This window comes from Panthera pardus, unplaced genomic scaffold, assembly GCF_024362965.1.
Source record: "Panthera pardus isolate Hobbes unplaced genomic scaffold, ASM2436296v1 HiC_scaffold_6, whole genome shotgun sequence".
Taxonomy (NCBI): Eukaryota; Metazoa; Chordata; class Mammalia; order Carnivora; family Felidae; genus Panthera; species Panthera pardus.
In genome coordinates, this window is record NW_026526991.1 from 1,788,874 (window position 1) to 1,803,153 (window position 14,280).

At 43.2% G+C, this 14,280-nt stretch overlaps 1 protein-coding gene across 4 annotated transcripts in view; it reads right to left on the minus strand.

Annotated features, from left to right (window-relative positions):
- ENTHD1 (ENTH domain containing 1) overlaps positions 1–14,280 on the minus strand; it is a 104,345-nt gene that overhangs the window by 74,594 nt on the left and 15,471 nt on the right. For 3 of the 4 annotated variants that reach the window (XM_019446949.2, XM_053894697.1, XM_053894696.1), the window contains one exon: positions 5,658–5,900. In XM_019446949.2, coding sequence (XP_019302494.2) covers positions 5,658–5,900 — 243 coding nt within the window. The remainder of the gene's footprint in view (positions 1–5,657; positions 5,901–14,280) is intronic. The other variant, XM_053894698.1, reaches the window with a different exon arrangement.

A 14,280-nucleotide genomic window follows, 5' to 3' on the forward strand; every position in this document is an offset into this window, starting at 1 on the left:
TCTGATACGAGTTATATGTTTTTTTTAAAACAGACTGAAAGTCCTCACTCGATATAACCCCGAAGACAGCAGAAATACATTCACTTTGCTTCCCAGGCCTAGAACAGTGTCTGGCACACAGCAAACACTCAACACATGCTTGTGATATAAAAAAAAAAAAAAAAAATTAACTGTAGCAAAACTTCATTTTGCTAGGAGGGAGGGGATTGGAAGTGATTGATTCTTTAGTACTTTCGAGTTTGTATTGTTTTTACAAGAATAGAGTGATTTTTCTGAAACAAAAACAAAAGAAGAAAAGTAACCAGACTGGAAGTAAATATTCTAAGATGTTAGTGGTGGTTGGTTTAGGGTGACAGAGATATAAGTTGCTGTTATTTTCTTTTTTGTACATTTGTTTAAGTTACAAAAAAAATCGCTGTTTGACATTCATCAATGCAGATGATTTAGTAGGAACTCCCATTTGTACCATAAGCCCTGCCGTCTAGACTGTATGTGACAAGGCAACCGAGCGCGACTCCAGGTCAACTCCGTTAGTACAAAGTTCACTGCAGGAAGCAACACTAACACTGGTGTTTTTGCTTAGAAAAGCATGGCAAGTATTTTGAAGTTTTGCTTTCGGTCCAACAGGAAACATAAATGATTTTTCGGGCAATATTTCCGTGATGTAGAGGGCTATTACATTTAACATAGACCAGAGTAATCCTTCTCTGATACAAGTTCCATCGCAAAGGATAATACCACTAAAGAGCTCTTTATGGAGGATCGATCGGATGACCAACACAGGGAATGCTTCGCTGGTCTGGTTGTAAGCAACACCTCTGGCGACAGCTTTTTAAATTATCACCTCTAAGGAAAGGACGTAACCCTGGGGCTTACAGTTCAGAGAAGCTGAGTTATAACAGTGCATATACAGTTTTCGGTCTTGCTATCAGGCAACAATTATCGTTCAGTTCGTCTCTTCCTCCAAACAACAAAATCACCTAAACAAAGACTATCCAAGCTATCTACCACAATTAAAACTTGGGGGAAACATCTAGGAAGAGAAGAAAAAGGAGTAGAAGTAGTAATGTGTGTTTAACACCTTCTCCAAAGTACCTTTTCTCCCTTGCTAATTTACCGCAAAGAAGCTCGGCACAGCTGTTTCGGCTCTAGATCCTAAAGCCTGGGAATCAGATTTCTAGCAATGCATTCAATTTCACATTTCAATGGAACTAAATAATTTGGAGACATCTTTAAATACATCCTGATGGAAATTTCCCTGTGTGATACCATCACTTGCCTCTCTAGCTTAAATGTTAGTCGTTTTCAATTTCTCTCTTTCTTCTCCAATACATCACCTACTTACCCCATTTCCTCTCTCTATTCTATCTTGAAACATTACCTTTCCTTCATTTCAATAACCCGAGAGCAGGATGCTGGATTAAAACAACTGTCTCTTACAGAGCTTCCCTTCAATTCGTATCGCCTTCATTTCTACACAAAGCAATAAGAATTATCTGCCACAAACAGCTGTTTTCAGTAATAAGAAAGCTAAGTTCTGTGACTAAGCTAAACATCCCTTCTGTTCTTCAAGGCCTACAATGGTTCCTAGTCGCATCAAATCGAAATTTCCAAATACCGCTCATTACATCCTTTACGAACGGTGCTGAGTATTCTCAGTGATCTGTCCGCATTTTTCTACATATTCAAATTTATGGTCTCGATTCCATTTAGTCTGACAACTATGTATTAACATGATTAATTCGTTTCTTGTTTGTATTCTTTGTCACTACAGTAGGGACTATTTACTCTTCCCTGTATTTATTCTTTCCTTCTTCCTTAACCACAGCTTCTCTATCTTTCTTTGGAGCACATAGCTGTCCCATATAAAGACTACATTTTTCAGCCTCTCTTGCACCTAGCAGTGTCCATTTGACTAAATGCTAAACAACATGTAAGCCAAAAAGGTTATGAGCAACTTCAAGAAGTGTCCTTAAAGGGAAGGAGTATTCATATTTTCCATCTCTCCTCCTTCCTACTGGCTAGAATGCAGATGTGATGGCTGGTGCTCCAGCAGCTATCTTGGATCAGGAAGTGGAAGTTCCATGCTGAGTTTGATGGAGCAGTGAGACAGAAAGAGCCCTGGGTCCCCGACATCATGAAGAGCCATAACAGTCCTAGAATATCTAGTTGTTGGTTCTTTTTAGAAGAAAGGAAAAAAAATCCTTTTATGTTCAAGCCATTAACATTTTTGTGGCCTCTTCGACTATCACTTATGGGAATACCTAATTCCGAGAGATCCACCTATCTCCAAGTCTTCATTTGCTACGTCTTCTGTCCCACTAAAAATGCCCCTCCAATTTATTTTCCTACCTCCCTCCCCCACCCACACACACCAAATTGTCAGTTTCCTTTCCTCCTTTAAAATACAGCTTCAGATTCAAATGCCTACATGGAAATGGCTAGTATTGCTAAGCTTATTTAATCCAATTACTATTTTTGAACACAAACACACACATCTACATATCCCGTATGTATATGTGTATACATGCATAGTGATGGATAAATGAAATTTTTAGATAATTTAACAGATTTTTAATAAATTTACCACATTTTTACATCCAAACATTCACTACTCACTTGAAATAGTACTCTCACTACAAATTCATTTCAATGATGCCATCATCACTAAAACTCTTTGGAACATTTTTTTTTAAAACAGACTGAAAGTCCTCACTCGATATAACCCCCAAGACAGCAGAAATACATTCACTTTGCTTCCCAGGCCTAGAACAGTGTCTGGCACACAGTAAATACTCAACACATGCTTGTGATATAAAAAAAAAAAAAAATTAACTGTAGCAAAACTTCATTTAAAGGTAGATAGACTATTTAAAAGTAGTCAAAAGGCATTCTGAACTCAGTTTAGTGAATAAGATGAGTCAGAAAGCTATAAAATATCATTTGGGGTTAGGAAAAAAAGCAGTGACGATAATGCAATAATACTTGATTTCCTTGGATGAATCATAAAAATGGCTCAGAGTTCAGCTACTTCTGTAGCAGTTGAAAGACTCACTTCCTAAGCTTCAGTCAAGTATGCCAAACTTATTCCAGTTTCAGAACTGTTTGCACCTGCTGTTCCCTTTGCCTGGAACCCCCCAGATACACGTGGATTGTTTCCTTCTTCATTTGAGTCTCTGTTTATATATTCACCTCCTCCAAAAGGCCTTCCCTTACTCATTGACCTAAAGAAAGTCATCTTTATCGCTCTCTGTCCCCTGACACTGCCTTCCTTTTCTTTACAGGACTTGTCACGAATGTAATATTTTATATCTATTTCGTTTATATGTGGTTAGTATCTGTCTCTGTCACCAAAATATTTGCTCCATGATGAAAGGGACTATGTTTTATTCACTGCTATAGCTCCAAATTTCCACTTGATAGCCAAATTTCAAATTTCAAATGTTCAAATTATTTGAAGTAAGTTTATAATGAAAGAGAAAGGGGGGGGTTCCTGGGTGGCTCAGTACTTTCAACATCTGACTCTTGGTTTCGGCTCAGGTCATGATCTCACGGTTCATGGGATCGAGCCCCACATTGGTCTCTGTGCTGACAGCATGGAGCCTGCTTAAATTCTCTCTTTCCCCCTCTCTCTCTGCTCCTACCCTGATCACACACTTGCGCTCTCTCTCTCTCTCTCTCTCTCTCTCTCAAAATAAATAAATAAACTTAAAAAAAAAAAGAGAGAAAGGAAGTGAGAAAAGCAATGGAGGCAGGAAGACCAAGAAAGGTTACAGAAATAGCAAAAGGGGTGAAGACTCTGGGTGAGTTATAATTGGCTGTTTTATTCTGTTACTCCTTTGTCGTATTAGTCTGAGTTGAAGGCTTCCATGAGAAAATTGAAGAATGGGTCTCTATCTCTCCAAGAGGTTTATTTCAAAGGAACGGCTAACCTAAAGAAAGAGATTCCACTATGTTTAGAAGCATGTGGATAGCATTTACTATCCTTTCCTGCCTTTCCACATCTCCAGGCCACACAAATACAAACTGAGTGAACATTCGAGAACTCCTGACCGAGTCGGAGAAGTACTTTCGTGATTTTTAGCAGGATTAGTCTGTGTTGGTATTATTATTCACACTTTTAATTTCCATACGTAACTGACATTTGAAACATCTGTTCATCCTGAACACCTGAAGCTCTTTCAGGATCTTGCTTAATCAAGTTACATGATAAAGCCAGGAGGCAAGCCTCTGAAAATACTTTTAATTCTATTTTACTCCTGCTACATCCCTCACAAAGTTTCATCCCTTTCAAAGGAAAATGCTTCGAGTCACATTTCTTTAATGCTTTTGCTTCCTCAAACTGTCCATTCCTTATACAAAACTTATCAGCGGGGTTTGTACCACAGAAGATCAAACACAATGATATTCCGTTACATTTTAGTAAATTTAGTAGAAAAGATCATTGCATCTTCCTGCTGATTTCTATCATAACATCACAAAGAAATCCCTTTTTTTAATGTTTCTTTTATTTAAAAAAATTTTTTTTACATTTATTTATTTTTGAGGGACAGAGAGAGACAGAGCACAAGTGGGGGAGGGGCAGAGATAGAAGGAGGCACAGAATCCGAGGCAGGCTCCAGGCTCTGAGCTGTCAGCACAGAGCCCGATGCAGGGCTCAAACTCAAGGAGTGTGAGATCATAACCTGAGCCGAAGTCGGACGCTTAACCGACTGAGCCACCCAGGTGCCCCTGTTTATTTTCTTTTTTTTTTTTTAACGTTTATTTATTTTTGGGACAGAGAGAGACAGAGCATGAACGGGGGAGGGGCAGAGAGAGAGGGAGACACAGAATCGGAAGCAGGCTCCAGGCTCTGAGCCATCAGCCCAGAGCCCGACACGGGGCTGGAACTCACGGACCGCGAGATCGTGACCTGAGCCGAAGTCGGATGCTTAACTGACTGAGCCACCCAGGCGCCCCGCCCCTGTTTATTTTCTATTTTTTCGAGAGAGCAAGGGAATTGGGGAGGGGCAGAGAGAGGGGGACAGAGGATCTGAAGCGGGCTCTGTGCTGATGGTACACAGCCCGATGTGGGGCTCAGGCTTGCAAACCATGAGGTCATGACCTGAGCCAAAGTCGGACGCTTAACCAACGGAGCCACCCAAATGCCCCTGAAAGAAATCTTTTTTAAAAAGTTTGGTTCATATTTAAAATTTTAGACCAAGGAAAGGGTTATATAATACAAGGTACTGTCTCATAATAGTTTTAGAGCACTTTCAGAATTCCGAGGCACATTGAAGAAAATGTCAGTTTCTCAACCGGTAGGAGCAAACAGCACAAAATGCACAGACACCCAGACCCTGAGTCTCCCGTTTCAGTGATGATCAAAATCTTAAAGTGAATCATGATGCCAAATAAGTAAGTCACTACCTGAATACCCTTCAAGCCCCAAAATCCCATTTTATGTGAATCCCAGATCATCGCATTCAGAAAATGGTCACACATTTTTCCACTGAGTATTATTCTTCGTCTTTGTTTCGTACAGCATGACGCCTAATGCGGTAATGGTGGCACTTATATTGTATTAATACCTCAGAACCAAACCCCAACGTTTTCTATTTTCTCATTGCTCTTAAATGATACCTACTACACTCGGGGCCAACGTTCGTTATACGTACTTGTGTTACGTTGCCTTGCAACCTTAAGCAGCTTACGTTTCCTCTCCGAGGCAGGGATTTCTGGTGTGTGGGCAGAGGCACATACTGCTGGGGTGTTAGCCGTACCAGGTAATCTTTTAGGAAATGTCATGGAGTGGGAGGTTCGCTGCCTCGTCCGACACGCTGCTTCCCTCTCTCTGTGCAGCAGCTCTTCATCCACCAGCAGTGTCATGACTTGCTTAGACTTTTCCCGGATATGATAGCCTGAAAAACACGTTGGCTTTGCGTCGGTAAGAAAATACGCCTTAGGGCGGCGAGGACTTTTTATTCTACAGAAAATTCGGGGGGAAAATGTAAGCAACGTTAAGCAAAGTGAAAAAAAATCTGGAGCAAAAACGTACAAGGAAACCTAAGTCCCATGGGAATTGTCAGTAAGTGCCCTTTTCTGATACTTTAGGAAGTGAGCGAGTATATGATTAAATCGTATCACCATATTGACATGAAATTCTGCACTTGATTTTTTTGATATTTATTCATTTTTGAGAGAGAGAGAGAGAAAGAGAAAGGGAGAGAGGGAGAGAGCTCGTGGGAGCGGGGGAGGGGCACAGAGAGAGGGAGACACAGAATCGGAAGCAGGCTCCAGGCTCTGAGCTGTCAGCACAGAGCCCACGTGGCACTTGAACTCACGAGCCGTGAGATCATGACCTGAGCCGAAGTCAGACGCCCAACTGACTGAGTCACCCAGGCACCCCGCTCCCCGACATTTTGCACTTTAAATATGCTCTTTCTTTTTAAAAGCAATACATACTCTATAATCAAATTATATAGGTGTAAAAGAGGAGGAATGAATTAGACCTAGATTTACTGACCTGGATGTGTGACCATGACATATAGCTAAAGATTTAAAGTTATATGCATGGTATGATTCAAATCTGGAAAGCACAGGGGAAAATCAAGCATTATGTATGTATCCAGTAGAGAGAAGTAGAGAAATAGATGGATGGCTGGATGGATGATGGATGGGCAGGCAGACAGCCAGCTGTGTACCCACAACATTGTTAACATCCGTTACGTTAAAGGGGTACAGTCGGGGCGGGAGAAGAGTAGGGAGGGCAATTAGATTTTCTTTGACATAACATCCTATCAAAACAACTCGATGCCATTAATAGAGTGCCAGACGAATAGTCTAAGATCAGAATCCTAACCAAGACGCTGTCCTTAACCATCTGTGTGACTCTGTTAGGTCGTCTGTCTGGGCTTCAGGTTTCTATGTGAAAACCAGGAGAAGCAGATCTATTCAGTGTAACTCACAGATACAAAAGTATACCTGCTCAAATATATAGTATCATTACTACAATTCTCAACCCCCTCCCAGGAGAAATGATCAAGGAAAATCACTTACCTTTCCACATCTTGAGACAAACTCGTATTATCTCCTGTCTTCCCAAGCCTTCTTCCAGAAGTAAACTGAAAAGTCCCTAAAGAGCCACTACTATGTTCATTTTGGGCTCCAAGTGTGATGAATTAAAGTGGTAATGTATCCAATTATAATTTACTAGCAGTAGGAATAATGAGAAATGGTCAGCTGCATGGTGTATGCAGACGAAAGAGGTCAACACGCTCTGGGCCAGTCGTTTCATTAAGGACTGCTAAGGACAGTGTCGGAAACCTTTGCTCAAGTTGCCATCTTTTCCAAGATTGTTTTATCTACCTTTTTTTTAAAATTTTTTTTTAATGTTTATTTTTGAGACAGAGAGAGACAGAGCATGAATGGGGGAGGGTCAGAGAGAGAGGGAGACACAGAATCCGAAGCAGGCTCCAGGCTCTGAGCTGTCAGCCCAGAGCCCGACGCGGGGCTCGAACCCACGGACGGCGAGATCGTGACCTGAGCTGAAGTCGGACGCTTAACCGACCGAGCCACCCAGGCGCCCCTATTTTATCTACTCTTAATCTCACTTCTTAGTCACTTCTTCCTTCCAAACTTCTTTTGTAACTGCTGCGAACCATATCGTTCTCAATACCCTTAATTTCCTATGATTAATGTGTAGCCCATAAACAACAAAAAAAATCTCACGGTGTTTTATGCTACCACTCAGTGTCGCACGACAGAAGCCTGCTGTGACTGTCAGCCTCTGGGGACAGGCGACATGCCAGACACTACTTTCCCCTGGAAAACTGCCACAGCTGTTTGGAGGAAGGGGTGAAAACCTTCACAAACTCATCTCCTTCCGCTTCCCCTCTCTCCCTCTACCCTAGCGACCCCGACTGCCTTATTCTTCAATTACACCAGGCTCTTTATCTCCTTCAAGCCCTGGGCTAGCTGTCGCTTCTGCCAGGGACTCTGCATGGATAGGTCCCCAATTCGTTCAAGTCTCTACTCAAATGTCACCTCCTCATAGAAGCCTTCCTTCTTCCCACCCTCTCTAAAATAGTCCCATCCCCATCACTCTCTATTCCCTTACCTGTTTTATCACCACCTGCTATTGGTATAAACAGGTTTGCACACACGAACACACATACACACACACACACGTTTACTTGTTTACTGTTCGTTTCCTTACCTAGAATACAAGCTCCATGAGGGCAGAGAACCTCATTCACCCGGTATCTCCAGTGGCTGGAAGAATGATTGGCACATAACAGCTACTCAATAAATAGCTACTGAGTAAATGAATCGATAAAGGAGCAAATTCCGAAAAGTCTCAATATTCTCCTTTCTACAGTGCAAATGGAACCAGAAGGATGATAGACACTGAGCGCCGACTTACAGTGTAGCTGCCTGAGAAAGTTGCTTGGCCTGAAATAGTTTTTTGCGACACCCCTAACTAGAAAAGGGCAGAACTAGAAGTTACGGGACAGACGGCGATTATTTGACTTGGAGGCTGCGTGAATTGGCGGGACTTAAAAGCAGCTGCAAAAGTTCACAGGTCGGAGCAGATCCGTGAAGCAGAAAGCCAGCCACGATGACGAAGCACTTCTCCCCCGAAATATCAGGGCTCCTCCCTGAGGTAGCAGTCTACGGCACTGGGAAGGTCAAGCCACAGTACTCCACCTCTCACTCAAGGCCGCCCACGGCCCTGGCTACCTGCCCACACCCATCCTTGAGATGCTGGAGGGTAGAAACCCGGCTGTTCTCAAGCGTTAAAGTTGAAAGTGAAAAAATCCAAGAACCCAATAAACCGGCTTCAAGGGTGAATTAACTAATAACAATGGTAATAACAGGATGGCATCTACTCACTGCTAAGCAATGTGTTTCTGAAAGGAAAGGGAGAACATAGTACTAAAACAGAATTGTACTGGAATAGAACAAACGTAGGCAGCACCTGCTCTGGGTCTGAAAGAGAGAAAGACAAAGAAGGGGGGAGAAGTTGGGAGGGTGAGGGACAGAGACAGACAAAGGGAGGGAGAAAACATGGAGTCTCTGAAAAGAGAAATATGAAACAGATTGATACCGAAGGATACGTCAAGATGTAAAGCTTGTTAGAAGAGGTGCAGGGTAAAGCAAAAATGAAGCTACGTTCCGTTTTAATAGGCATCTTTGGGTGATAAGCGACAGAAACTCAAGTTGAACCGGCCATGGGAAAAGCAGGGGTTGTGACTGGGCCTCAGGCACAGGAGAGGCAGAGACTGGAAAAGTACCAGCACACTTTTTCCGTCTCCCATCCTTTCTTCTCTGTGTGTAATGCCTTCATTTTCTCCTCTTGCAGACTGGCTTCCTCCACCTGAATGTGGACATAGGCACAGATAGCTCTGGATTCACGCCTCACACCGTGCCACCTGAGAGGCCTCCCTCTTCCTTCATTCAAATTGGAAAAATCCAGGAGAATGACGCTGCTCGGCCCAGCCTGAAAGTCACATGCCCGTTACCTTGGCCAGAGGGTGGGATGCTACCACTGGCAACCCCCCATCAGAAAGGCATGGTGGAACGAGGGGAGAGTCAACAGGACAGAAGAATGAACGAACAGAAAGCCAACTTGCGGAGGCTTCCCAAACTCGAGGCCGAGGCCAAGGACATACAAATCACTAGAGCGACTAAGGGACAGACCAACATCCAAGGATATTCGCTTATTCACTTATGCAGTATTTAATCATTTCTTGAACATTTCAGTTTCAGGAATTGTCTAGAAGCACAAGTGAGGACAAAAGAGACGAGATCCCCACACGAGATAATTTCCGATAAAAATAAAAGCTCTACAGGAAATAAAGAACAGTGAGGTGCTGAACATCAAGCCGTGGTGAAGGGAAGGAAAGTCGTACTGGGGACATAACGTATCATCTGAGCCTTGAACAGCAAGGGAAAGCCAGCTGTGCGGACATTCAGGCAGAGGGAACCGCTCTGATTTCCCTTCTTCAGGAAGCCTTCTACTGAGGGAGAGCAAGCCCCTCCAGGCTCACCCTACACACACGTGGTCAAGCCAGGTTTCCACGCAACTCTCACGGCATCTACACTTGTCTCTTAACGACACTTGCACGGTTTGCAATTGCCTATCTATTTGCTGAATGTCTTTTTCCTCCACTAAAGCATAACGTCCATGAAGGCCAGAGCTATACCTGTTTGTTAAGATACTTCAGAAGTGTCTGCGAAATAAGTGAGTGAACGTGCTGAGGAAACATCTTCCAGATGCAGGGGAGGAGTCTCTGTAAATTCACAAAGGAACATCACATAAAGGGATTTGGAAATGTGGTAAATTCAAAGATGCCGGGCAAAGAGATGCACCAGGCTTCTAGAAGAACATGTACTAGGCTTGGAACAGTGGTCATAAAACATCTTAACGCCCCTCCCTCCATACCTGACCCACTAACCAATCAAAATTTACTTTTCCTCCTCCATTCCTTTCTCAGTCAAGTTGATCTCCATTCTAAGCCTGAAATATGAACATTCACCTCCCCAGATGCAGTAACCCGTGTCCACTGATGGTACCCACTAAATCTTTCCCCCCTCGCTGTGTCCCTCAGTTCAGGCTCTGCTCATTTCCTGCCCGCGGTGTTTTGAATTATGGACTTATCTGGAGTCTCCCTCACCATCTGTGCTCCACAGTGTCTCCAGGGGCGAGGGGGTGTGGGGTCGGGAGAAGCACCCCCAACAGTGTATCTGATCAAGGCATTTTCCAGTTAAAAAACCCCTCGGTCAAGTTGGCACAGTAAAGTCAAGCTTCAAAGTACCCCTCTGCTCCGCAACAAATACACAGCACTAACAGACACTGCCAGGCTCCAAAACAAGATAGAAACCTCCACAAACCAGAAACGGAAGAGAAATGGAAGGGTGGTCAGCACGGCTGAGGCCTCAAGGCTGTGGGGCTCTTGATCTGGCAGCCAGGAGTTCAGCTCCTCACGTGTTAGGGGACCAGAGCCGGCCTTACTCCCTCTTTGATGTTAGGAGGTATCCGTGTTTGTGAGAGAAGGCTGGGAAGAAAAGAAATAGTAGGGACAAAACCAGCTGCTAATTGTTTCCTGGGCTGTCACTTATTTGTAGCTGTGGGTCTAGAAGCTAGAAGACACGTGTGCAGCCTCAAGACTGGGAACTAAACCGAGTCACCGCCACCTGCGTCTAAGACATCCCGGTTCTGTCACAGGGCACGAGCCCTGAGCTACCTTTACAAGGGCTGCGCTGGGGGCTCTGAGGGAGCTGGGTGGAAAGAACTGGAAAAAGCAACGTAAAGGGGTAAACATGAATGGTGGGGGAAGAGCCTCTTGGTCAAAATAAGGCAGGAAACTAAAATTCCAAAATAGATTTTTTTTTTTAAATGAAAGATGGCTGATAAAAGCAGCAGTCAAAACGTAAATTCACAGGGTGTCTGGGTGGCTCAGTTGGTTAAGCGTCTGACATTTGATTTCAGTTCAGCCCCGTGTTGGGTGGCGCTCGGCACCTGCTTGGGATTCTCTCTCTCTCCCCCTCTCTGTCCCTCCCCTGCTCGTACTCGTGCCTTCTCTCTCTCCCCCTTCCCTCCTCTCTCTCTCTCTCTAACATAAACTTAAAATAAACTTAAAAACAAACAAACACATGCATTCACTCCAAATGAAATCAACGTTCTACAGGATTCTATAAGATCTTCTATAAATCAATATTCTATATTGTCAGAGGATTTTAAAATCCTAAACCAAGATTTTTAAAATAAATACGATTAAGAGAGATTATTACAGGAGTCATATCCGCAACAAGGACTACGCGAAAACCACAAAGGACAGATTGCAAGGTCCTGGTATTTACCTAGAAGAAGTTCCAAAAGAAGAAAATTAAGGTCATCACAAAAAAGCAATATTCAGAGCAAAAGGAGCTAGGAATTTTACAGAAAAGACGTGAATCCTCACATCAAAAATGATCTCCAAAGACCAAGTGGGATAAAAAAAAATAAAAAAAAAAAGAACAAACCTATATGGAGAGACACTGGAGAAAAACAGAAGACCGTCTAGGATAATGAGAAACTCTCCAAAGCTACCAGTCCCTTCTTCAGACCTACAATAGCCCGCTGGCCATTCGGTCAGCGCTCATTCGGCACCTGCATCAAACCAAGTGAAGAAACAGAGATACCAATAAGGTCATCTCAGTCCTCCAAACCCCACAGTCCAGTGAAGGCGGACACCCAGATGGCTCTTCCAGCAGTGTGTTCAGCAGACGTGTGGACAAGGTACAGTGCATTGGCAGAAACTGCGGCAACGGGGCACGGAAAAGCCCTTCCTGATGGTTGTACTGAGCATTATTTGGACGTGAATATACACTGCGGCAAACAAAATTAACTAAAGTCGAAATATGCCAAGGACTAACAGCATTAGCTAATATTAACTGACGATTTACTATGTGCCTGACTTTCAGACATTATCTCACATCCGCACGAAGCCCATTTTACAGGTGAGACAAGTGAGTTTACGGGGAGTAAAAAAACTCTCCAAAAGTCACAGACTTAATAATAAGCTGGAAGGTAGAGACTGGCTCCATAAAAATAACAAAACGCAGACTTTTATTTCTTTGACTGAATTCAGTGCACAAATGTAAGCTTTTTTATTTGATGACAAGATTGAGAAGAGAAGGATTGTATTGACATAGCACCGAAGTGCTAACCTGGTTACTCTCCCTTGTTTGTCTGCCCTGCTCTGCTGTCCATGTGCATACAGGAAGCAAGGAGGAACGTGGGAAGACTGGCCGGACAGGTATATTTAAGTTTAAATAGATTCAAGGTGTGCTTCTTGCTGTCATGATTACTAACACCTACATTTGTTGAAAAGGAGCGAAGGGTGACCCAAAATACTCAACTGTTTTAGGTATAAAGATTTTGTTTAAACTCACAGCAATATAACTTAAAAAAATATTTTTTTTTAATATTTGAGAGAGAGACAGAGCATAAGCCAGGGAGGGGCAGAGAGAGAGGGAGACACAGAATCCAAAGCAGGCTCCAGGCTCTGAGCTGTCAGCACAGATCCCGATGCGGGGCTCGAACCTGCAAACTGGGAGATCATGACCTGAGCTAAAGTCGGACACCTAACCGACTGAGCCACCCAGGCGCCCCATCATAGTAATATAACTTTTATTTAACAATAGCAGAACAGGCTTATGATGACCTAAAGCCCGCATGTTTGTTAAAAGAAATTCATGACTTCATCAAAACTACAAAAATGTTGGTTATAGGAAATCACATTTGGTCAGTGGCCTTGTGTTAATGAACCCACCTCTCTGTAAACGAGCACAACTCCGTTGCATTAGCTAATCAACCCACCACCATCTATCAGGTAGGTTCGGTGGTTAGAGAATTTGGACTCCTGTTGTGTGACCGTTGTAGGGAGAAAATCAAGTCTGATGAATTTGTAAGGTACATCACGCACCCCCCGTGCCGCGTGCTTAGCCACTACACCACACTGCCTGGGATTTGCCCATCTCATGCCCCCACGTTCCCTCCCTCCTGTACAAGAATACCCTCAGATTTGACTCCGCTTTTGGAGCCTTGACACAGCTGACCAATATCTAAATCAATTCTTCCACGTTTTCAGATTATTTTCTTTCTCTTGAACTCACTCTTTCCAGAGATCTTGCCTCTATTTAATTTATCACAGTCACTTTGAAAGGGAAATCCCAATCATTCCTTTTTTCTCCTACTTGCCCATGTTCCGTCTTTCTCTAAACCCCTTCCTGGCCCAAATACGCGTTTCTCCTTTCTCCTTTCTTCTCTGAGAAACTGAACTCAAAAAACAACCTCCTCAAAAACAACTGATTTTAATAACTTGTAAACTAATATAAATATAAATAAATGTATTACAGGGGCGCCTGGGTGGCTCAGTCAGTTAAGCATCTGACTTCGGCTCAGGTCATGATCTCACAGTCCATGAGCCTGAGCCCCGCGTCGGGCTCTGTGCTGACAGCTCGGAGCCTGGAGCCTGCTTCGGATTCTGCATCTCCCTCTCTCTCTGCCCATGCTCCGTCTCTTTCTGTCTCAAAAATAAATAAAAACATTAAAAAAAAAGTTTAAAATAAATGTATTACATCTTCCAGAGAGTTTGCTTTTTACATTTTAGTTTGTATCTCTTAACTCTGGCATACAAGGCTTATTAGTTCCTAATGTCACTCCAAGACATTTAATTTTCGTGAGCAAATGGGTAGCTGATTGGGAAGGGCCAGTCCTTGAGGCCTGAACAAAATCAGCGCTGGATATAAATG